The sequence below is a fragment of the Sinocyclocheilus anshuiensis genome, unplaced genomic scaffold (assembly GCF_001515605.1).
Source record: "Sinocyclocheilus anshuiensis isolate Anshui unplaced genomic scaffold, SAMN03320099.WGS_v1.1 scaffold1640, whole genome shotgun sequence".
In the NCBI taxonomy this organism is placed as follows: domain Eukaryota; kingdom Metazoa; phylum Chordata; class Actinopteri; order Cypriniformes; family Cyprinidae; genus Sinocyclocheilus; species Sinocyclocheilus anshuiensis.
In genome coordinates, this window is record NW_015555883.1 from 629,057 (window position 1) to 644,888 (window position 15,832).

The 15,832-nt window shown below is 39.5% G+C and overlaps 1 protein-coding gene across 4 annotated transcripts in view; it reads right to left on the reverse strand.

Annotated features, from left to right (window-relative positions):
• Positions 1–15,832, reverse strand: part of LOC107675840 (forkhead box protein P4-like) — a 143,996-nt gene that overhangs the window by 30,268 nt on the left and 97,896 nt on the right. For 3 of the 4 annotated variants that reach the window (XM_016470317.1, XM_016470314.1, XM_016470315.1), the window contains exons 5-9: positions 14,552–14,638; positions 7,507–7,660; positions 2,457–2,661; positions 1,566–1,661; positions 279–383 (exon numbers count right to left, since the gene is read on the reverse strand). In XM_016470317.1, the coding sequence (XP_016325803.1) occupies positions 279–383; positions 1,566–1,661; positions 2,457–2,661; positions 7,507–7,660; positions 14,552–14,638 (647 nt within the window). The remainder of the gene's footprint in view (positions 1–278; positions 384–1,565; positions 1,662–2,456; positions 2,662–7,506; positions 7,661–14,551; positions 14,639–15,832) is intronic. The other variant, XM_016470316.1, reaches the window with a different exon arrangement.

The following is a 15,832-nucleotide window of genomic DNA, read 5'->3' on the forward strand; positions in this document are numbered from 1 at the left end:
CTTCGCAGCCAGGCCACTTGCACTCGCCGTGTCCGTAGAGTGGGTGGGAGGCCGTGTGTTCCTCGTGGGTTGAGCTGAAAGAGACAAAAAAGATCTGGTTAGTCGAACTATAAATGATTACATCACACTAAACCTTGACATAAGTGGTAGGAGAGTTTAGGGAAAAAAATTGTTTGCTAACACAGAAATCACACACCTCATCTTTAAAACATCTGAACTCTTGCTGATGTCACATGATCTTAGAAATGAAGTGGATTTGATGGACAGATGTCACTCACTTGATGAACTGGCCCATGTCCTCGCAGAGCGCTTCGCAGCCAGGCCACTTGCACTCGCCGTGTCCGTAGAGTGGGTGGGAGGCCGTGTGTTCCTCGTGGGTTGAGCTGATGCCAATTTGGTGCTCACAAAATGTCTTATTATTATCCATGCTGAAAACAGTTCAGCACTGCTTAATATTTTTGTGGAAACCGTTATTTATTTATATATATATATAATATAAAGCAGCTTGCTAGCAGATGAGGCCCTTCTGATGCGGCATGCACACACATGATCCCTCCTCCTCTTCATCAGATGTGCTGGCAGTGGACGGCCCACGCAATTCAGAAGCTGCTTGAGCGCTAGACATTACAAACTACTGGCAACCACACTGTCCACATGTGCCATGTATTAGCTTCACCGCACAGTTTTTCTTCCCTTTTGAGTTACGTGTGTGTGTTTGTGTGTAAATGTGTTAGGCCAAGTCAGGGAGAGCAGTGTTAGAAGAAAACATGATGGATAGCGCACTTTTCTTTCTGTTTAGCCATGTCCGCGTAGCATGAAAGGGTGGGGTGTGTGTTAGTGCTGCTGGTGTGTGTGGGTTTATTTAGCTGTAGTTTTGAGGCCCCACCAGTGTAAAAATGGCCATATTACATAAAAAGATCCACAGAACTGCTGCAAACGACACACTGCAGCACCATATAAGTGAATCTCAAAAGTTTGATTAAAAACTTGATTAAAAAACAGAAATGTTGATTAAAAGCGTTTTTGCTGGAGCTTTTATTTATATAGTTATGCACACTATACATACATAAACTATATAAATAAAAAAAATGCTAAATAAACTAACTAAATAAAAACAAACAAATTATTAAATGTTCAAAAAGGTTTAAAATGACATGCAAATTTTAGATTCATGGTGAGAAATAAATATTAAATTTTTTTCAAATCATCTGCAGTTGGTAGGCAGATAGTAAAATCTGGACACTGGTTGCAACTACAAACAGCTAATAATAAATAGCTAATAATTTACAACTGACAGTATAGTAAGCAAACAAACAAGTGCTATAGCTATGCTAATGTAACATTTATTAGTCAGTCAATTTTTATATTATATATACATTTTTTTAAATTAATTTGCACAATGCACATATTGTAAGTGTGTCTTTGTGTGTATGTATAGGGTGGGCCGGCTCTGTGTAGGTTTGATAAACTACCCTTATATAAGAACAATAGCAGTCTAAGTTACGTCCACATTTAGATGGATAGGTAACCCTGTGTGTATATACATATGTGCGTGTGTTACTCACTGAGTGCTCTGCAGGTGAGAGCCTTTGGAATAAGGCGTGAGATGCTCATCACTGGACTCCTTGGTGAAGGACGAGATCCACTCAAAGAGTCTTGCTCTTAAAAATGGAAAGAATGTATGAGTACACCACAGTAGGACCAATTTGCTCTCACACAGCTGCTCACCTTTCAGCTAAATTATCGCAGAACCCTTTCACCAACTTCACACGCACACACACACACACATACACACGCTAAACTGGCACAGGGGCGTCAGTCATGCTGAAGGCATGCTATGTTCTGAGGAACTCACACGAGCAACCAATATCAAATGAACCCAGACATTTTACATCAGCTCATCAACAGCACCTGACAGCAGAAACCTTGAAATATGTGTGACAAAAATATCTATTTATGAAATCTTTCATGTAGCAGTTGCACTCTGAATGCTCAAGACAAAAATACATTAGCATAGCTATAGCACTTGTTTGCTTACTTTCAATAGTGTCAGTTGTTACTTATTGTTTGCAGTTGCAGTCAGTTTCAAGATTTTACTATCTACCTGGCAATTGCAGATGATTTGATAAAATGTAAATATTTATTACTAACCACGAAACTAAATTTTGCAAAAAATTATATTTACATTTATATACTTATTTCTCACTTTTGCAATTAGTATTACTTGTTTTTACTTTCACGCACGCACACACACACACACACACAAACACACACACACACACACACACACACACACACACATATACATATAATATATATATAATCTTATTTCTCACTTTTGCTATTATTATTTACTCGTTTTTTACTTTCATATTTTTGATTAATCATACCATTGACACACTATAAAAAAAATCATCAGGTGGACTATGAGGTATGCCTGTGCATTTTCCACTGACCTGTCTCTCTTTGGAGTGTGCACAGAGTTCTGTCCATTTGGCAAAGGATGATGGGGGATCTGAGGTGAGACCTTGGAGGCTGAATATGAGGTAGTGTTGGAGCTATTGGTGGTCAGATCGAGGCCCTCGTGTTTCATGGCCTCCTCTGTGCTCTGAACACAGGCCACATCCTTCCACAACTGCTGCAGGTCAGTGGGACACATGGCTGTGATGGACAGAAAGCAAGCAAGATATTACTACAGACTATAAATCATTATTTATTACCATAAATCATAAAGTCCTTAGACAGAAAAGCGAAAACTACCACCTTTAGTAAACTATAAGTGCTATAATCCACAATCTCCATTGAAACACAAAAACACAAAAGGTGCTTTAAAAGCCCTGGGTCAACAACAGGTGCCATATGATGAAACCTTTTCTAGGCAGAGAGTTTTTCAGTATGTTTATTAGTTTTTCTTATCTTTGTTGTGCTAAAGACTATAAGCCCAGCGTTGAATGACGAGAGCTCCTTCGGAAAGCATCCAAACCTGTGTCTCTCCTTATCACACCTCCAAAGCCCCCCTTCCACCTCACCGCATCTTGAATGGTGGCCAGCTGGCAGTGCATCCTGCCCCAGAGATCACAAAGCCTGGCAGTGCTCTGACATTATTGTGGCAAGCCATAAAACACCAGGCGCACAACGTGCCACACTTCACTACGGGAGGGGGGCATGCCCCTCTGCATGACAGCAGAAGGAGGGACCCATCCAAATTGGAGGAAGCAAATGGCTAATTTCAGCGCGTTTTGTTATCTTTCAACATCTCTAGAAATCCCCCTCGCTACCTCCATTTGTAATTATCACTGTCCCGACCGGCACTGCAGCTCACTGGGTGAATTAATCTTGGTGAGATGCTCTCTTGGCATTTTTTTCCCCCTCAAACTTGCTGAATTCGGGATTGTTTTTTCTCTTGGAAAGGCAGAGGGGGTCAAGTTTGGGAGGGAGATTTGAGGGTGTAAAAAAAGAGGAGAAGAAGGGGGCCCGCCCAAGCTCGTCTGGCGCACACTGTTCCTGAAAAGCCACAGCCTGCTATGCTATCTCACATGGCAAAGACTTAATAGCAATCTAAATATTATGTCTGGTCCGTCCGCATTCTTGTCCCGGACCCCGCCAAAACAAAACTCCTCGCCTGGCCTGGCTCTCTTCATCCCCCCTCCTCCCTCTCTTCCCAGCAGGCCTGGGGCCAGGGAAATGATGTATGGCCACACTTGCAGCTACAGGCTGTTGTTCACTAGTCACAGGACAACCTGACAGAGCACTAAAGAGACATGGATGTATTTTAACCCTGCAAATAACAGAGCCAGCCCGGTGGCATGGCACTGTTGCCGTGGACAGGGGAAGGGAGGTGATTTCTGCGAGTTTCTACTTTTGTGAAAGAGCAGCCAGAACATAGGAAGTGGAAGGGAGGACACAGGGTGGAGATGGAGCGGTTTACCTACAGTGAAGTGTTTTTGTATCTCATTTTCTTCCAAACACACACACAGTCGCACACACACAGAGCCAGGTGAGGCGTTTCCCCTGTGGTTGGCCACACAGTCTCTATTTCTCACACACACACACACACACACACACACACACACACACAAAACATTGAAGCCAATCTTAGCTTTACATACAAGTGTGTGTTCCTGAAATTGTGCAATATTTAGCATTTAGTATTCGGTTTATTGAAGCTGATGTGTCATGACGTTAAAACTTTACTTAATGTTCAGAGACTATGAGTAAACCATTGTTAGGTCGATTTCTCTGACATGTATAAACAATGTGGTGTTTTCAAAACATTACTCTGTTAGTATGAGTAGCTTAGCATAGCAACACTGACTCAACCAATGGTGTGAGTTTGGGACGGGGTTACCTGTTTACTTGACCAATGGCAGGCGAGTGTTAGGGAAACCTGCTTGGAAACAGACATTATTTTTGAATTTCTTCTTGATGCAGCATAGGTTAAACACCTCATCTTTAAATGTAAAGAAGTGTGTAATTTCTGCACCACTTGCATCAAGTGCACTTGAAAATACAGTAAAAACAGCAATATTTTGAAATATTATGACAAGCTAAAATAACTGTTTTCTATTTTAATATATTTTAAAATGTAGTTTATTCCTGTGATGGCAAAGCTGAATTTTCTAATATGCTGATTTGGTGCTCAGAAAATATTTGTTTTTCTAAATTTTTTGAAGAAAGTTTACAAGAAGTGTTTATTTGAAATAGCAAAGTTTTGTTGTCATTTTGTTACCTGTTATTTTTGATCAACTGAATGCATCCTTCTGAACAAAACTATGTTAATTGCAATGCATGTAATTTGTATGTAATGTATGCAATTGTAAAATAGGAAATTCTTTAAAATATTACTGACACTAAACGTTTGAATGGTAATATATAAAACGTAAGCATTTATGCTACTGTTTCACCGCAGCTCGGACTACATTACACTTTCTGATTACCATCTAAAAGTTATTAATATTCATAAGTAGATGGCCAATGAGACTGCTCACAAGGCAACATAACAAATTCCCCTTTGGTTTATCATGTCATTTATCATGAAAAGTTTGGCATGGTGATCACAAAGCATTAAGCTGAGTCCGACAGATCTTGTTGCGCCCTTTGGACAGGAATTAAAATTACTTACTGTAACTGTTAAGTGAGTATTACAAAGAAACAAAAGTCACTTGGGTTTGAAACTCAAGCCATTCTGAGAGAATAGGTTGGACACGCCAAACAAACACGAAAACATCAACAACAACGGTTGGCGCCACCCATGGATCAGAGAACAAATCCTTTTCAGTGGCAGCTACGGCCAAGCATGACTAGCCAGAAGAATGCACATGGTTGGCTGGCCAGTCATAATGGAGGGCTTCTTTTCAGAGAGGGATTGTGGGGAAATTCCGTGTTTCTGCTTTGTTGCAGGATTTGTTGAAGGGATTCCAAGAGCCCAGAGTTTATTGTTCATCAGACCCCTTGAAACAATGACATAAGCAATGGGGGGTGGGTGCGAGGGTCTACGCCAGAAAGATGCCAAAGTCGAAAGTTTACAGCTGTCGTGAAAATTTTTTTTCATCAATCTGCGAACTTTCCTCTGGTTTGCTCCTTGCACTCTCCCTCTCTTTTTTTTCCACCAGACTACTTTTCTAAAAGCAGCCGTGTGCATGTGTGTGTGTGTGTGGTAGGCCCACTCAGGATTCTGGATCTTGAGTCTATGTTTTCTTAAGACTGAAATAATCAGAGATGTCAAGAGCAATGGGTGAGAATGAGAGTCAAGCTCATAAAAGACTGGGATAATTTTGGAGGCCCTATCGGCAAGAGTGGCAGGGACTTTGGCATGGAAACTTGAGTCGGCTCCCTGTTTGTACTGCCCTGTTGAAGCTCTTGTAATGTTACGACCGCTGTGGAATCTGTAAAAGTTGATGTGCCTAATTTTGGCGGACAGTGGCCAGGTTGCAGTCAAGATCCATTTCTGGTAGGGCCCTTTGACAAAACAAGGAAAAATGAAAAAATACATTCAAAAATTATCCAAAACCTCCATTTCCTTCTGTAGGATAAGTGTATCTGGAGTGTGTAAAACTCAAGGACGCACACACATAAGCCCCCTCCTAGCCTGCGCACAAAGTCTGGTGAATTTTGTGGCATATTTTACCTATTATCCAAATGACTGCCTTCCACAAAACCAACAATCAAGCTTTGCTTTTATCTCTTTATGAGCTGATTAAGTTAACAAGCTTCACATATGGCTCTATGGACATGGCTGTAGTTAGTCTCCGGGGGGCTCCATCCCGCTCTAATAGATTGAGATGATAGCTCATTGCCAAATTTTGAAGGAAGACGAATAAGGGATTCATTTTACAGCCAGCTTTATTAGCATTCAACTTTGCGCGTGTAGTAGCGGGGCAATCTGAGATCGTGCACGAGAGTGTGTGTGGTTAGGGCTGACTAAGGAAGAAAAAGTGGGCGGCGAACACAGGTCTGGCTTCAGCCTGAGACCGCCATCTGGTCCTGGGCTACGGGTATGAACACAGATGCTGCATTTATTTAGCACGCTGCATTTCCTCCAGAGCTCCACTTTCCTTTAATAGGCATCACGAAAGGAGCGAATCAGACACTCTGTGGTGTTTTTCTGGCTGTTGAGGACAAGAGGAGAGCTGTGAAAGAGACAGACCACCGGGTTGAGAGGTCTGCGGTTGTAGCACCTCACCCTGGGGCTAGACGGAGTCACATGTTTGTGGTCAATATTGACCAGCTAATAGAGCTGGGGAAGAGTTTTGCACCTTTAAAGATATACATTACTTATTTGCAATACAATTGTCTTATAAAAATCCTAAATTCAGCCAAATTCCCTTCCTTTCACAGTAAATGTTTAAAAAGTCTTTAAAATAAAATAAAATACTTGTTTTTATCTTAAACATAATTGTATTCTGTCTAATTAAACAAGTACATTTCCCAATTTTTTCAAGTATAAACTAGATAAAAAACAAGTTAAAAATCTGCCAGTGCAGACATACAAAATACACTCATATTAAAGAAACTATGAAAACAAGTCTTATTATTTTATGCAGTGTTGAGAACTAAAACTATTAAAAACATGTCAATAGATGCAAGGATGAGATAAAATAAAAATAAATAAATATTAGGTGAACAACTTAGTTTAAAAAGAAGCACTAAAATTACTAACTGGAAATACAACTGAACTAAAACTGAAAAAAAAAGCACATAAAAATGACTAAAAACTAAACAAAAATTAAAATGAAAAATACAAAAATAAAAATAAAGCTAATAAAAAATATTAAAAAAAAAAAAGTATTATAGTATAGAAATAATACCAAAATCACACTGGGCAGCACCTGTAGCCTCACAGGATAGCAAAGCGTCTACTAAAACTCAGTGATGCAGTATATCAGGTACTGTCTCACAAACACTGAGTATTCAGACATCTTACTCATTTGCAGGAAAACTGTCAATCCTGAGCCTTGTTTGCCAGATAAGTATGCATATTGTGTGTGTCTGCATTGGTATGTGTACCTTGCTGCAGGCTCTGAATGGGTACTGCTCCTTGTCCCGGCTGTAGGTTCACCAGGCCCTGTCTTTGTAGATTCAGAATGTGTTGCTGCTGTAGATGTTGCATCTGGATCAGCTGCTGCTGGAAAGCCAGCTGTTTATTCCCCAACTGCTGCTGCTGAGAATGAGAGAGAGAGAGAAGCATGTTACACAACAAAACAAATGACTGGGTAAAGTGAGAGGAAGAGACTTGTAGAGCTGCAGGATGGAGAGGATGGGAAAGATGAGACATTAATTGGCTTTTATAAGCCTTCAACCTTGTCCAGGACATGTTTAGATAGGACATATCCTGGAATAGAGATATTTTCTCCTCCAATCACTAAAACACTTCCTGTGGTGGTAGACAACAAGCAGACAACAAAATGCTGAGAAATGCTGAGAAATGTTGCAGTTCAAAGTGTCGAAGTGCATTGTGAAGCCTCGTGTATTAAGAGATGAAGCATTAATCTGGGAGTTCCATGTGGTCTAGGACCGACCGACACCAAAGACACGCTCGCAAACATGCTTGTTCATTCCTGCGTGTAGCAATCTGTTAGCATGTGGTTGGCGTGCAATTAACATGGCAATAAACAGTGACTAATAACATCTGTGCACAATGTTAAGAACAGTTCCAGATTATATGACATCAGATGTTTATCATTTTACGATAAGGCTTAGTATTTTTTCCACTATGCATGAAATGTGCTTTGTGAAACTTGAGAAGCGTGATTCCAAAACCTTCTTTCTCTGTTTAATAAACAGGTCTCAATGTGTGCAGACAGTCATTATTCAGCTATCAAGAGATATATTTTTGTTCCAGCCGACTTCTGGTGATGTTTAACAAAGAGATTAAAAATGAGCTATGTCAGCTATGAACATAAACATAGTGTACTTCAAGACTTGTCCTAAACTTGTATAAAAACATGACATGAGTCAGAAAAACCCATCAGATCTTTGCCAGAGGTGCAGGAACAGAAAAAAAGGACCAAGGTGACGAAAAAGGCTGGAAAAGATCGATTTAAAGGTAATGCATATAATTTATGATGTTTAAAGTGACACTGCATGGCAACATTAACTCAACCAATGGCATTTTGGGAGTCTGGGCCAGGACGAAAGTATACTTAATATATATTAAGTAGGACAAAAGTACTTTATATATATTAAGCAACACAACTGTTTTCAAATTTGATAAAAATAAACATTTCCTGACCACCAAATAAGCATATTTCTGAAGGATCACCTGACACTTAAAACTGGAGTAATGGCTGCTGAAAATTCATCTTTGCATCACAAGAAAAAATGACACTTTAAAATATATTAACATAGAAAACAATTATTTTAAATTGTAATAATTTTTCAAAATATTACTGTTTTAACTGTATTTTTGATTAAATAAATGCAGCCTCAGTGCACCAAAACTGGTCCAAAAAATGGAAGACGAGTAGTGCTTTAGAAACCTTTTTGAAAGTATACATGATACATATCACCTTTAAAACAATAAAGCAACCAGTACACACTCATTTTTAGAGCAGAGAGGTGGAGAGTTCTGTGTGTGTGTTTGTATGTGTAAGGGTAAGGGTGAGTACTATGGAATACATGGCATGTGCCGATAAGGTCAGTTGGTGTCGTGGTGATAAATGTCCTCCTTCCTGAACTGGCCTGTGTCGAACCACTGTTTCCAGCAACAAGCTTTTTGATGTTCCCCTAATGAGAGATGGGTCTTATCTTCTTTAAGATAACGGCACGAAAAAAAGTGGAGGGGAGAGAGAAAAAATGTTGAAGGAGGGAAGGAAAATAAAAAAAGAAAAAGAATTAAAGGTAGTTTCTTAATCTCACTGTCAGAGAAGTGTTGAGGCCTCTGCCTGGGGCACATGGCCCCATGGGAAAGGGCCACATGGGTCAACATCAACAGAGAAGAGAGAAAACACAAGCCCTTTCCAAAACCTAGTGAGCGGCTTTGTTCTCTACTACCTACATAAGCAACTATCTTCAAAGGCAGTATCCTAACAATCATGAATCCTCATAAATGTAAAATTGGGATAGGCAGCAACTCAAATAGTGCTTTGCACAAGAGATTCAACTCACAACTGATTTAAATAGTCTGACATTAGCATGCTGCTAAGCTAACAGCACAATACTCTAATAAAAATAAAAAAATAGTGTCTCTAATAAAAAAATATAGCTGCAAGAAATCCCTAACTTTTTGCCAGCATGGTCTGAACATGATCTGATTAGAATTTGGTGAAAATCGGACCAACGGTCTAGGAGGAGTTAGAAAATGTAGGTTTTCAAACAAAATGAAAATGGCGGACAGGAAGCTTGGCCTACAATGGCAATATTGGTATCTATGTGTCACGTGTCCCTTTCGCCTGCTCCGAGTGGGTCTCGAACCTGGGTCTCTGGCGTGGGAGGAAGACGCACTAACAAGGAGGCTAAAGACCGCAGCCACTAGCGCACATATGTTCTTACATATGTTCTTGGCGTGACCCAAGGAATCTATTAAGACCAGTCTCATGGCAATAGGCTAAATCAATCAAAAACTATTAGCATTTTTTTTAAATTTCATCATAAATTTTTCTGTCTTGAAACCTTTTGAGAAACTTCGGGGCATGGTGCCGATGACACATACCAAGTTTCGTAATGGTACACCAATGCATTCATAAAATATTGCATATTGCAAACTTTCTATGGTCAATGTTGAGACTGTCCTCTATCTGTGTGCCAAATTTCATAACTTTCCCGCAAGCGGTTCTATTGGCTCCCAGAGTGGAAGCAGAAGAATAATAATTAGAATGCCAATGGATATAATAAGTGCATACACACCTTCTGCGCTTGGCCCCTAATAATAATAATAATATGAACGCTAACAGATACAATAGGTGCCTTCTGTGCTTGGCCCCTAATAAAAACACATCCCACACATAAACATTACGTAAAAGAATACATTTTTAACTATATTTAATTATTTTTTCAATATTTTCACCACTTAATGAAATATTTACAAGTATTTATAAATGGTAGCATAATTAAGTTAAAAACATTCTTGAGAAAGAGCGGCTGAAACAATAAAAAACAGAAAAAGAGCAAAAGTTGGGATTGATGATGCAAAAATGTGTGTGGCAACCATCTCTCCCTTTCTTCTTTCTCTCTATCTCACCTCTCAACCTGTTTGTGCTGACTGGCAGTGATATGGGTGGCAATTAAAGCCTCTTTTACTGAGAGAGAGCATAACGTGTCATCTCTCCATCTTCAACTGCTTTACAAAAACAAAGTCCTGAGAGTTAGAGTTTCCAATTTCAATCACAGATTATATGAACAGGCCACTTGCCATGATCGTTGAAACTTTATGCTAATAATGACGAATGAAAGGAAAATTTAATATATTGATGACAAAATTGAGGAGGTGGTAGTACGGGCCAAAGATGCAGTTAGCTTCATGGCTTCAGGGGGCAGTTTTCTGTGCTAGGTGGACCAACAGCATGGCAGAACAAAGAAAAGGGAGGTTTCAGAGGATGAAGGGCCTTAAAAGAGGACAAGAGGGATGAGAAACACCACACATACTTGTGATGCTATCTTCTTTCCTCTCCTCACGCCTGATTGCTTAACTGTTAGTCCAGTGCTGTCAGTGCACTCGTCCCCAGGAGAACACCAATACATGGTAGACAACACATGTGTAAACACACACTCACACAGATGAAACTTTTAAGATGGCCTAATATAATATGCTTATATCCGATTTTCCTTGCACTGATACTCCAGACAGCATCCATTTATCAGTTATCTCCATAACTAGAATTGTATGATAAAACCTAAAATGTACTCTACAGTATAAGTATGAGAAAATGTATTTATTTAATAAATAAAATAAAATAAGAAATAGAACAAAATAAGAAAATAAAACACAATTTAAAAAAAGAAATAAAATAAAAATGTACCCTTTTAACATGAATAATTTCATTTTAATTTCCATCATGCAACACTATATAAAATATTAATAATATAAAAAAGTAAAATAATAAAAAAATAAACACTTTTAATATTAATCTTGAAGCAAACATCTTTAAGCAAAGAAGCTACAGGTGAGGGTACAGTAGACTTCCAACCTAATATAATTGTGCAGTGGGGCAGCAGAAAGGAGGACTTCAGTTTCTCACAGAGACAGTAACGCATACGTGTCGGCCAAGCATGTTAGCATACTTGAATAGGGCCATATGTCAGGCCGACTAAAGAGGCCCAGAACAAACGTGAGCTGATCCATGGGGAAGAGGAGCTGACCACTGCTCTCCCAATTTAATTTCCCTGCTCTCCTTCCACTCACACCATCTCCCTAGCTCCAATATTTAATAAGGGAAAATGTCTGAAAAAATCCTGAGGCCTTGAATAAGGTTAGTCATGCTTTTTTATACCTTTCCCCTCCCTCTCACTTTTCAATCTTTTTCTTTTTTTTCCCATGGTCTCTGTCACTTTCCTTGACTATCTGTGGAAAATGTCAGGATACTGGTCTCATTTGCTGGAGTGTGTGTGTGCCACTCTGTGTACGTGTGTTTCAGGCACCTCGTGCTCTATCAGTCACAATGCTGTCTGGGGCATATCTAACAGGTCTTAATCCCTGTCCTCCATGGCCTATAGCATCCACCCTCACTCACCACTCGCCTCAGTCACTCACCTGCTATGAAGTCAAGAGCTCATTCATATTTTGATCCTCTCAGTCACAAATACAGAGGACAGCAAACCACACTCAACCCTACACAACTCAGATAGATGTGAATTGACCTATTTGATTTTTGCAGTGGAGTTGCAGAGACCATAATACAAATGGACTGTAGATGATTCTTTCATTTAAACCAGTTGAAGATAACTAGCTAGTCTCCTAACATGATTAGTGCTGGGGTCTGTTTTCTGTTTTGCTGGATTTTTGGGCAGTTTTCAGATGGAATGCCAGCTGAGAGACTAGTTACTGTAAGCCTGCTAAAAACCATCTAAGTCAGGCTTAGTTAATTATTGTTCCTGTGGCTCAGTGGTAGAGCATTGCGTTAGCAGCACATAAGGTCGTGGGTTCGATTCCCAAGGAACACACATACTGGTAAAAAATGTATAGCCTGAATGCACTGTAAGTCGCTTTGGATAAAAGCGTCTGCTAAATGCATAAATTATTAAATAAATTATTAATAAACCAGCCGAGACTCATTTGAACATTTGTTAAGCAGGGCTAACCTCAATCCCACAGTCCACTTGCCCTCTTTTCATCTACACAGGCTACTATACCCTGCATCTTGCTAGTAACTGTGCTAGCAGCTATGTGCTAATCTCTGCTATTCTGATGGTTTCAGGCTCTTTTCAGATTTGTAAACACATCTCACTGACCAGTCAAACCATTTTAACACCAGTTTAGAAAGGTTAGGAGACAAGCTAGACCAATTTAACACCTGTTTGTGGAGGCTGGGAAGCTAGCAAGGCTTCACAGGCTATCTTTTTAGTAACTGTGCTAGTAGCAGCTATGTGTTAATCTCTGCTACTTGGGGCTTTTTTAGATAGACAGGCTGCAAAACCGTCTGACTGACCAGTGGGAAAGCTGGGAGACTAACTAGACTATCCTAAACCAACTTTCTTAGGCTGGTTTAAGATGTTGTTTTCGGAGGGATGCAAACACAATCCCCTATTTTCCTTTCACCTTCACAAGCTACTGTAACCTGCATGTTGCTAGCAACAGTGCTAGCAGCTATGTGCTAATCTCTGTGCTAATCAGTGTTGGGCAAGTTACTCTGAAAATGTAATTAAATTACTGATTACTCCTTTTAAAAGTAATCACGTTACTGTTCTGATTACTTTATTTCAAAAGTAATTAGTAATTAGTTACATTACTAGTTACGTTACTTTTTTACGTTACTATGGTTTGGCATGGCAGAATGCCAGCAAAGAGCGCTGCATTTATAATCTATTGTGCAATCAAGTCTTGTCCTGCGCCGCACTGTTGCATCGGGTCTCTCGGGAGAGCAGGTCTCTAATCCACTGTCACTTGACACGACAGTGCATGAGCTACATCCTTTTTACAATCTAGATTAGAAATCACTCCATTCTGCCAGCAATGTAACACGGCAGTAACGTATAGAGACCTCGGCTTGTAACTATACTCTAATTACTATTTTGAAAATTATAACGCATTAAATTACTACGTTACTAAAAAGTAATCAAATTACAGTAATGCGTTACTAAGTAATGCGTTACTGCCCAACACTGGTGCTAATCTGTCTGTTCATTAAGCCCTCATGAAAACTCCTTGATTGATTAAGTTGTATATATCTCATGCCACTGAAAAACAGGCCGCATAAGTTTGGAATTCATTTGACCGCCAGATTAGCGCAGATCTCCTCTCCCGCAGTGCGCAGGCAAGCGATTGCGCCCTTGCCTTTGTTGTGCTGCAGTCTTATCCTCAGTGATCCAACATGATTCCCCCTCACCTTCATTACCCAGATCAGGTCCTTCTCCCCCTCCAGTGCATTAATTGACAATTAAAGAAAATCGTCAGCTCCACCATAGTGGGTTGTAATAGGGATTTTCCCCTAGGTTTAGCAAGCGGCGACTTGTAAATTAATGCTTAAAGAGTATTAGCGGGGAAGCCCATGGCAAGGATTGGAGCATGACTTTGGTCAACGGCAAAGAAATGAAAATCCATATTCCCCAAACGTCTTAATCCGCATTTTTTAATCGTTTAATACACAAAATGCAATTGAGTGCTTGAGAGAGGAGGGAAAAAAACATGGCACGCATCTATTTTCCTACTGAGGATTTCATGTAATGCTCAGAGTCTTTATAAGGTCTGTGCCATTCAGTGCAGCACAAAATCCGTCATACAATCATCTCACATATGAGAACGGTTATTTTCAAAGAGCTGGTTTCTGGCTTTCAAGAGGAACTGGCCTCTGCTGTGTGACAAATCATGTGTCAGCAAACTTGAGGATGCTCATCTAGGGTGCTATGAGGGTGAAGTACACTGTGAAGTGCACTACAGAGGGAGGGGGCAGTATCTCACCTCTTTGGCCTGCTTCCCTGCTTGCTGTTGCTGGGTAAGGAGCTGGAGGTGCAGCTGCTCCTGTTGCTTCTTGTAGTACTCCTGCAGCTAAGACAGAGAAAGAGAGAGAATTAGTTTAATTTATTGGAAATGTAACACTACACTGTAAAACATAAAAAAGCGCAAAATAAATAAATAATTCATCAGATGTTAAAACTTTATTTACCATATTGCCTAAGCATAAATCTTACTAAATTGTAAACTTTATGCTTAAAAAAATTCTTAATTCAAGATATATTGTATGAAAATGACAATAGTATTATAATATTACAATAATATTTTATATAATATAATATTTTTATGCTCATATTTTTTGCAAAGCTTATGCAAAGTCAATTTATTTTATTATTCAGGATGTGTAGATATTTTACTAAATTAATATATATTTTTTCAATGTGACATAAACAAAATGCAAACTTCAGTGTAACAAGAATACAACATAAATATATGCTGAAAAAAGAGCACTTCAAAAAAACCTCAATAACATACACTTTCAAACATACCAGGTTCATCTGTACTGCAGAATCTAGTTTGAAGGTCACATGCATTGTACCCTTTCTCTCCATTTTCTTTATTACTCTATATAAACCATATAAAGGGAATTTAAAGGGGTGATTTACAGTTTTTTTTTCTAGGCTTGATCGTGTTTATGGGGTGCAGTCTAACATGTGTTAATGCTTCGTTTAAAAAAAAAAAACGCATTATTTTTCACATAATTTACCTTTATTCTACACCACTCTGTCCCTTCTCCCATAAACACGCTGATCATTTCCTGCTTTTATGAAGCCCCTCCCTCAGAAAAACGTGATGGGCTCAGATTGGTTAGCTGGCCCAGCGTGTTGTGATTCGTTAAACCGCCTCTAGTGCGCATCTGAATGTCACGCCCCTCACCTCAGTGGCATGTGCTCCGGTTGTATTGTAAACAATGGCGTTGTCTATATTGCTTACCAGTTTGAGCCCGATTGAGACGCAGAGGATATTAGTGAAGAGGATCACGCAGAACCTGTGCAAGCACGGCTCTTAATGGTATGTTTTTTGATTGTTGTTGTCTCATACTTTTAGATACGCTGTTATTTGTAAATGCTACTGCTTCTACAGTACGGAAACCGCAAGCGCGTCCATGTATAACGCTTCTCATAGCTATGTGAAAATAATTGTATAAATGGAACAGTTCATTGTCGGAGCTGAGCTGAGCTGAATGAGAGAGAGAGAGAGATGCAGAGCGTGTGCAGAGCAGGGGCA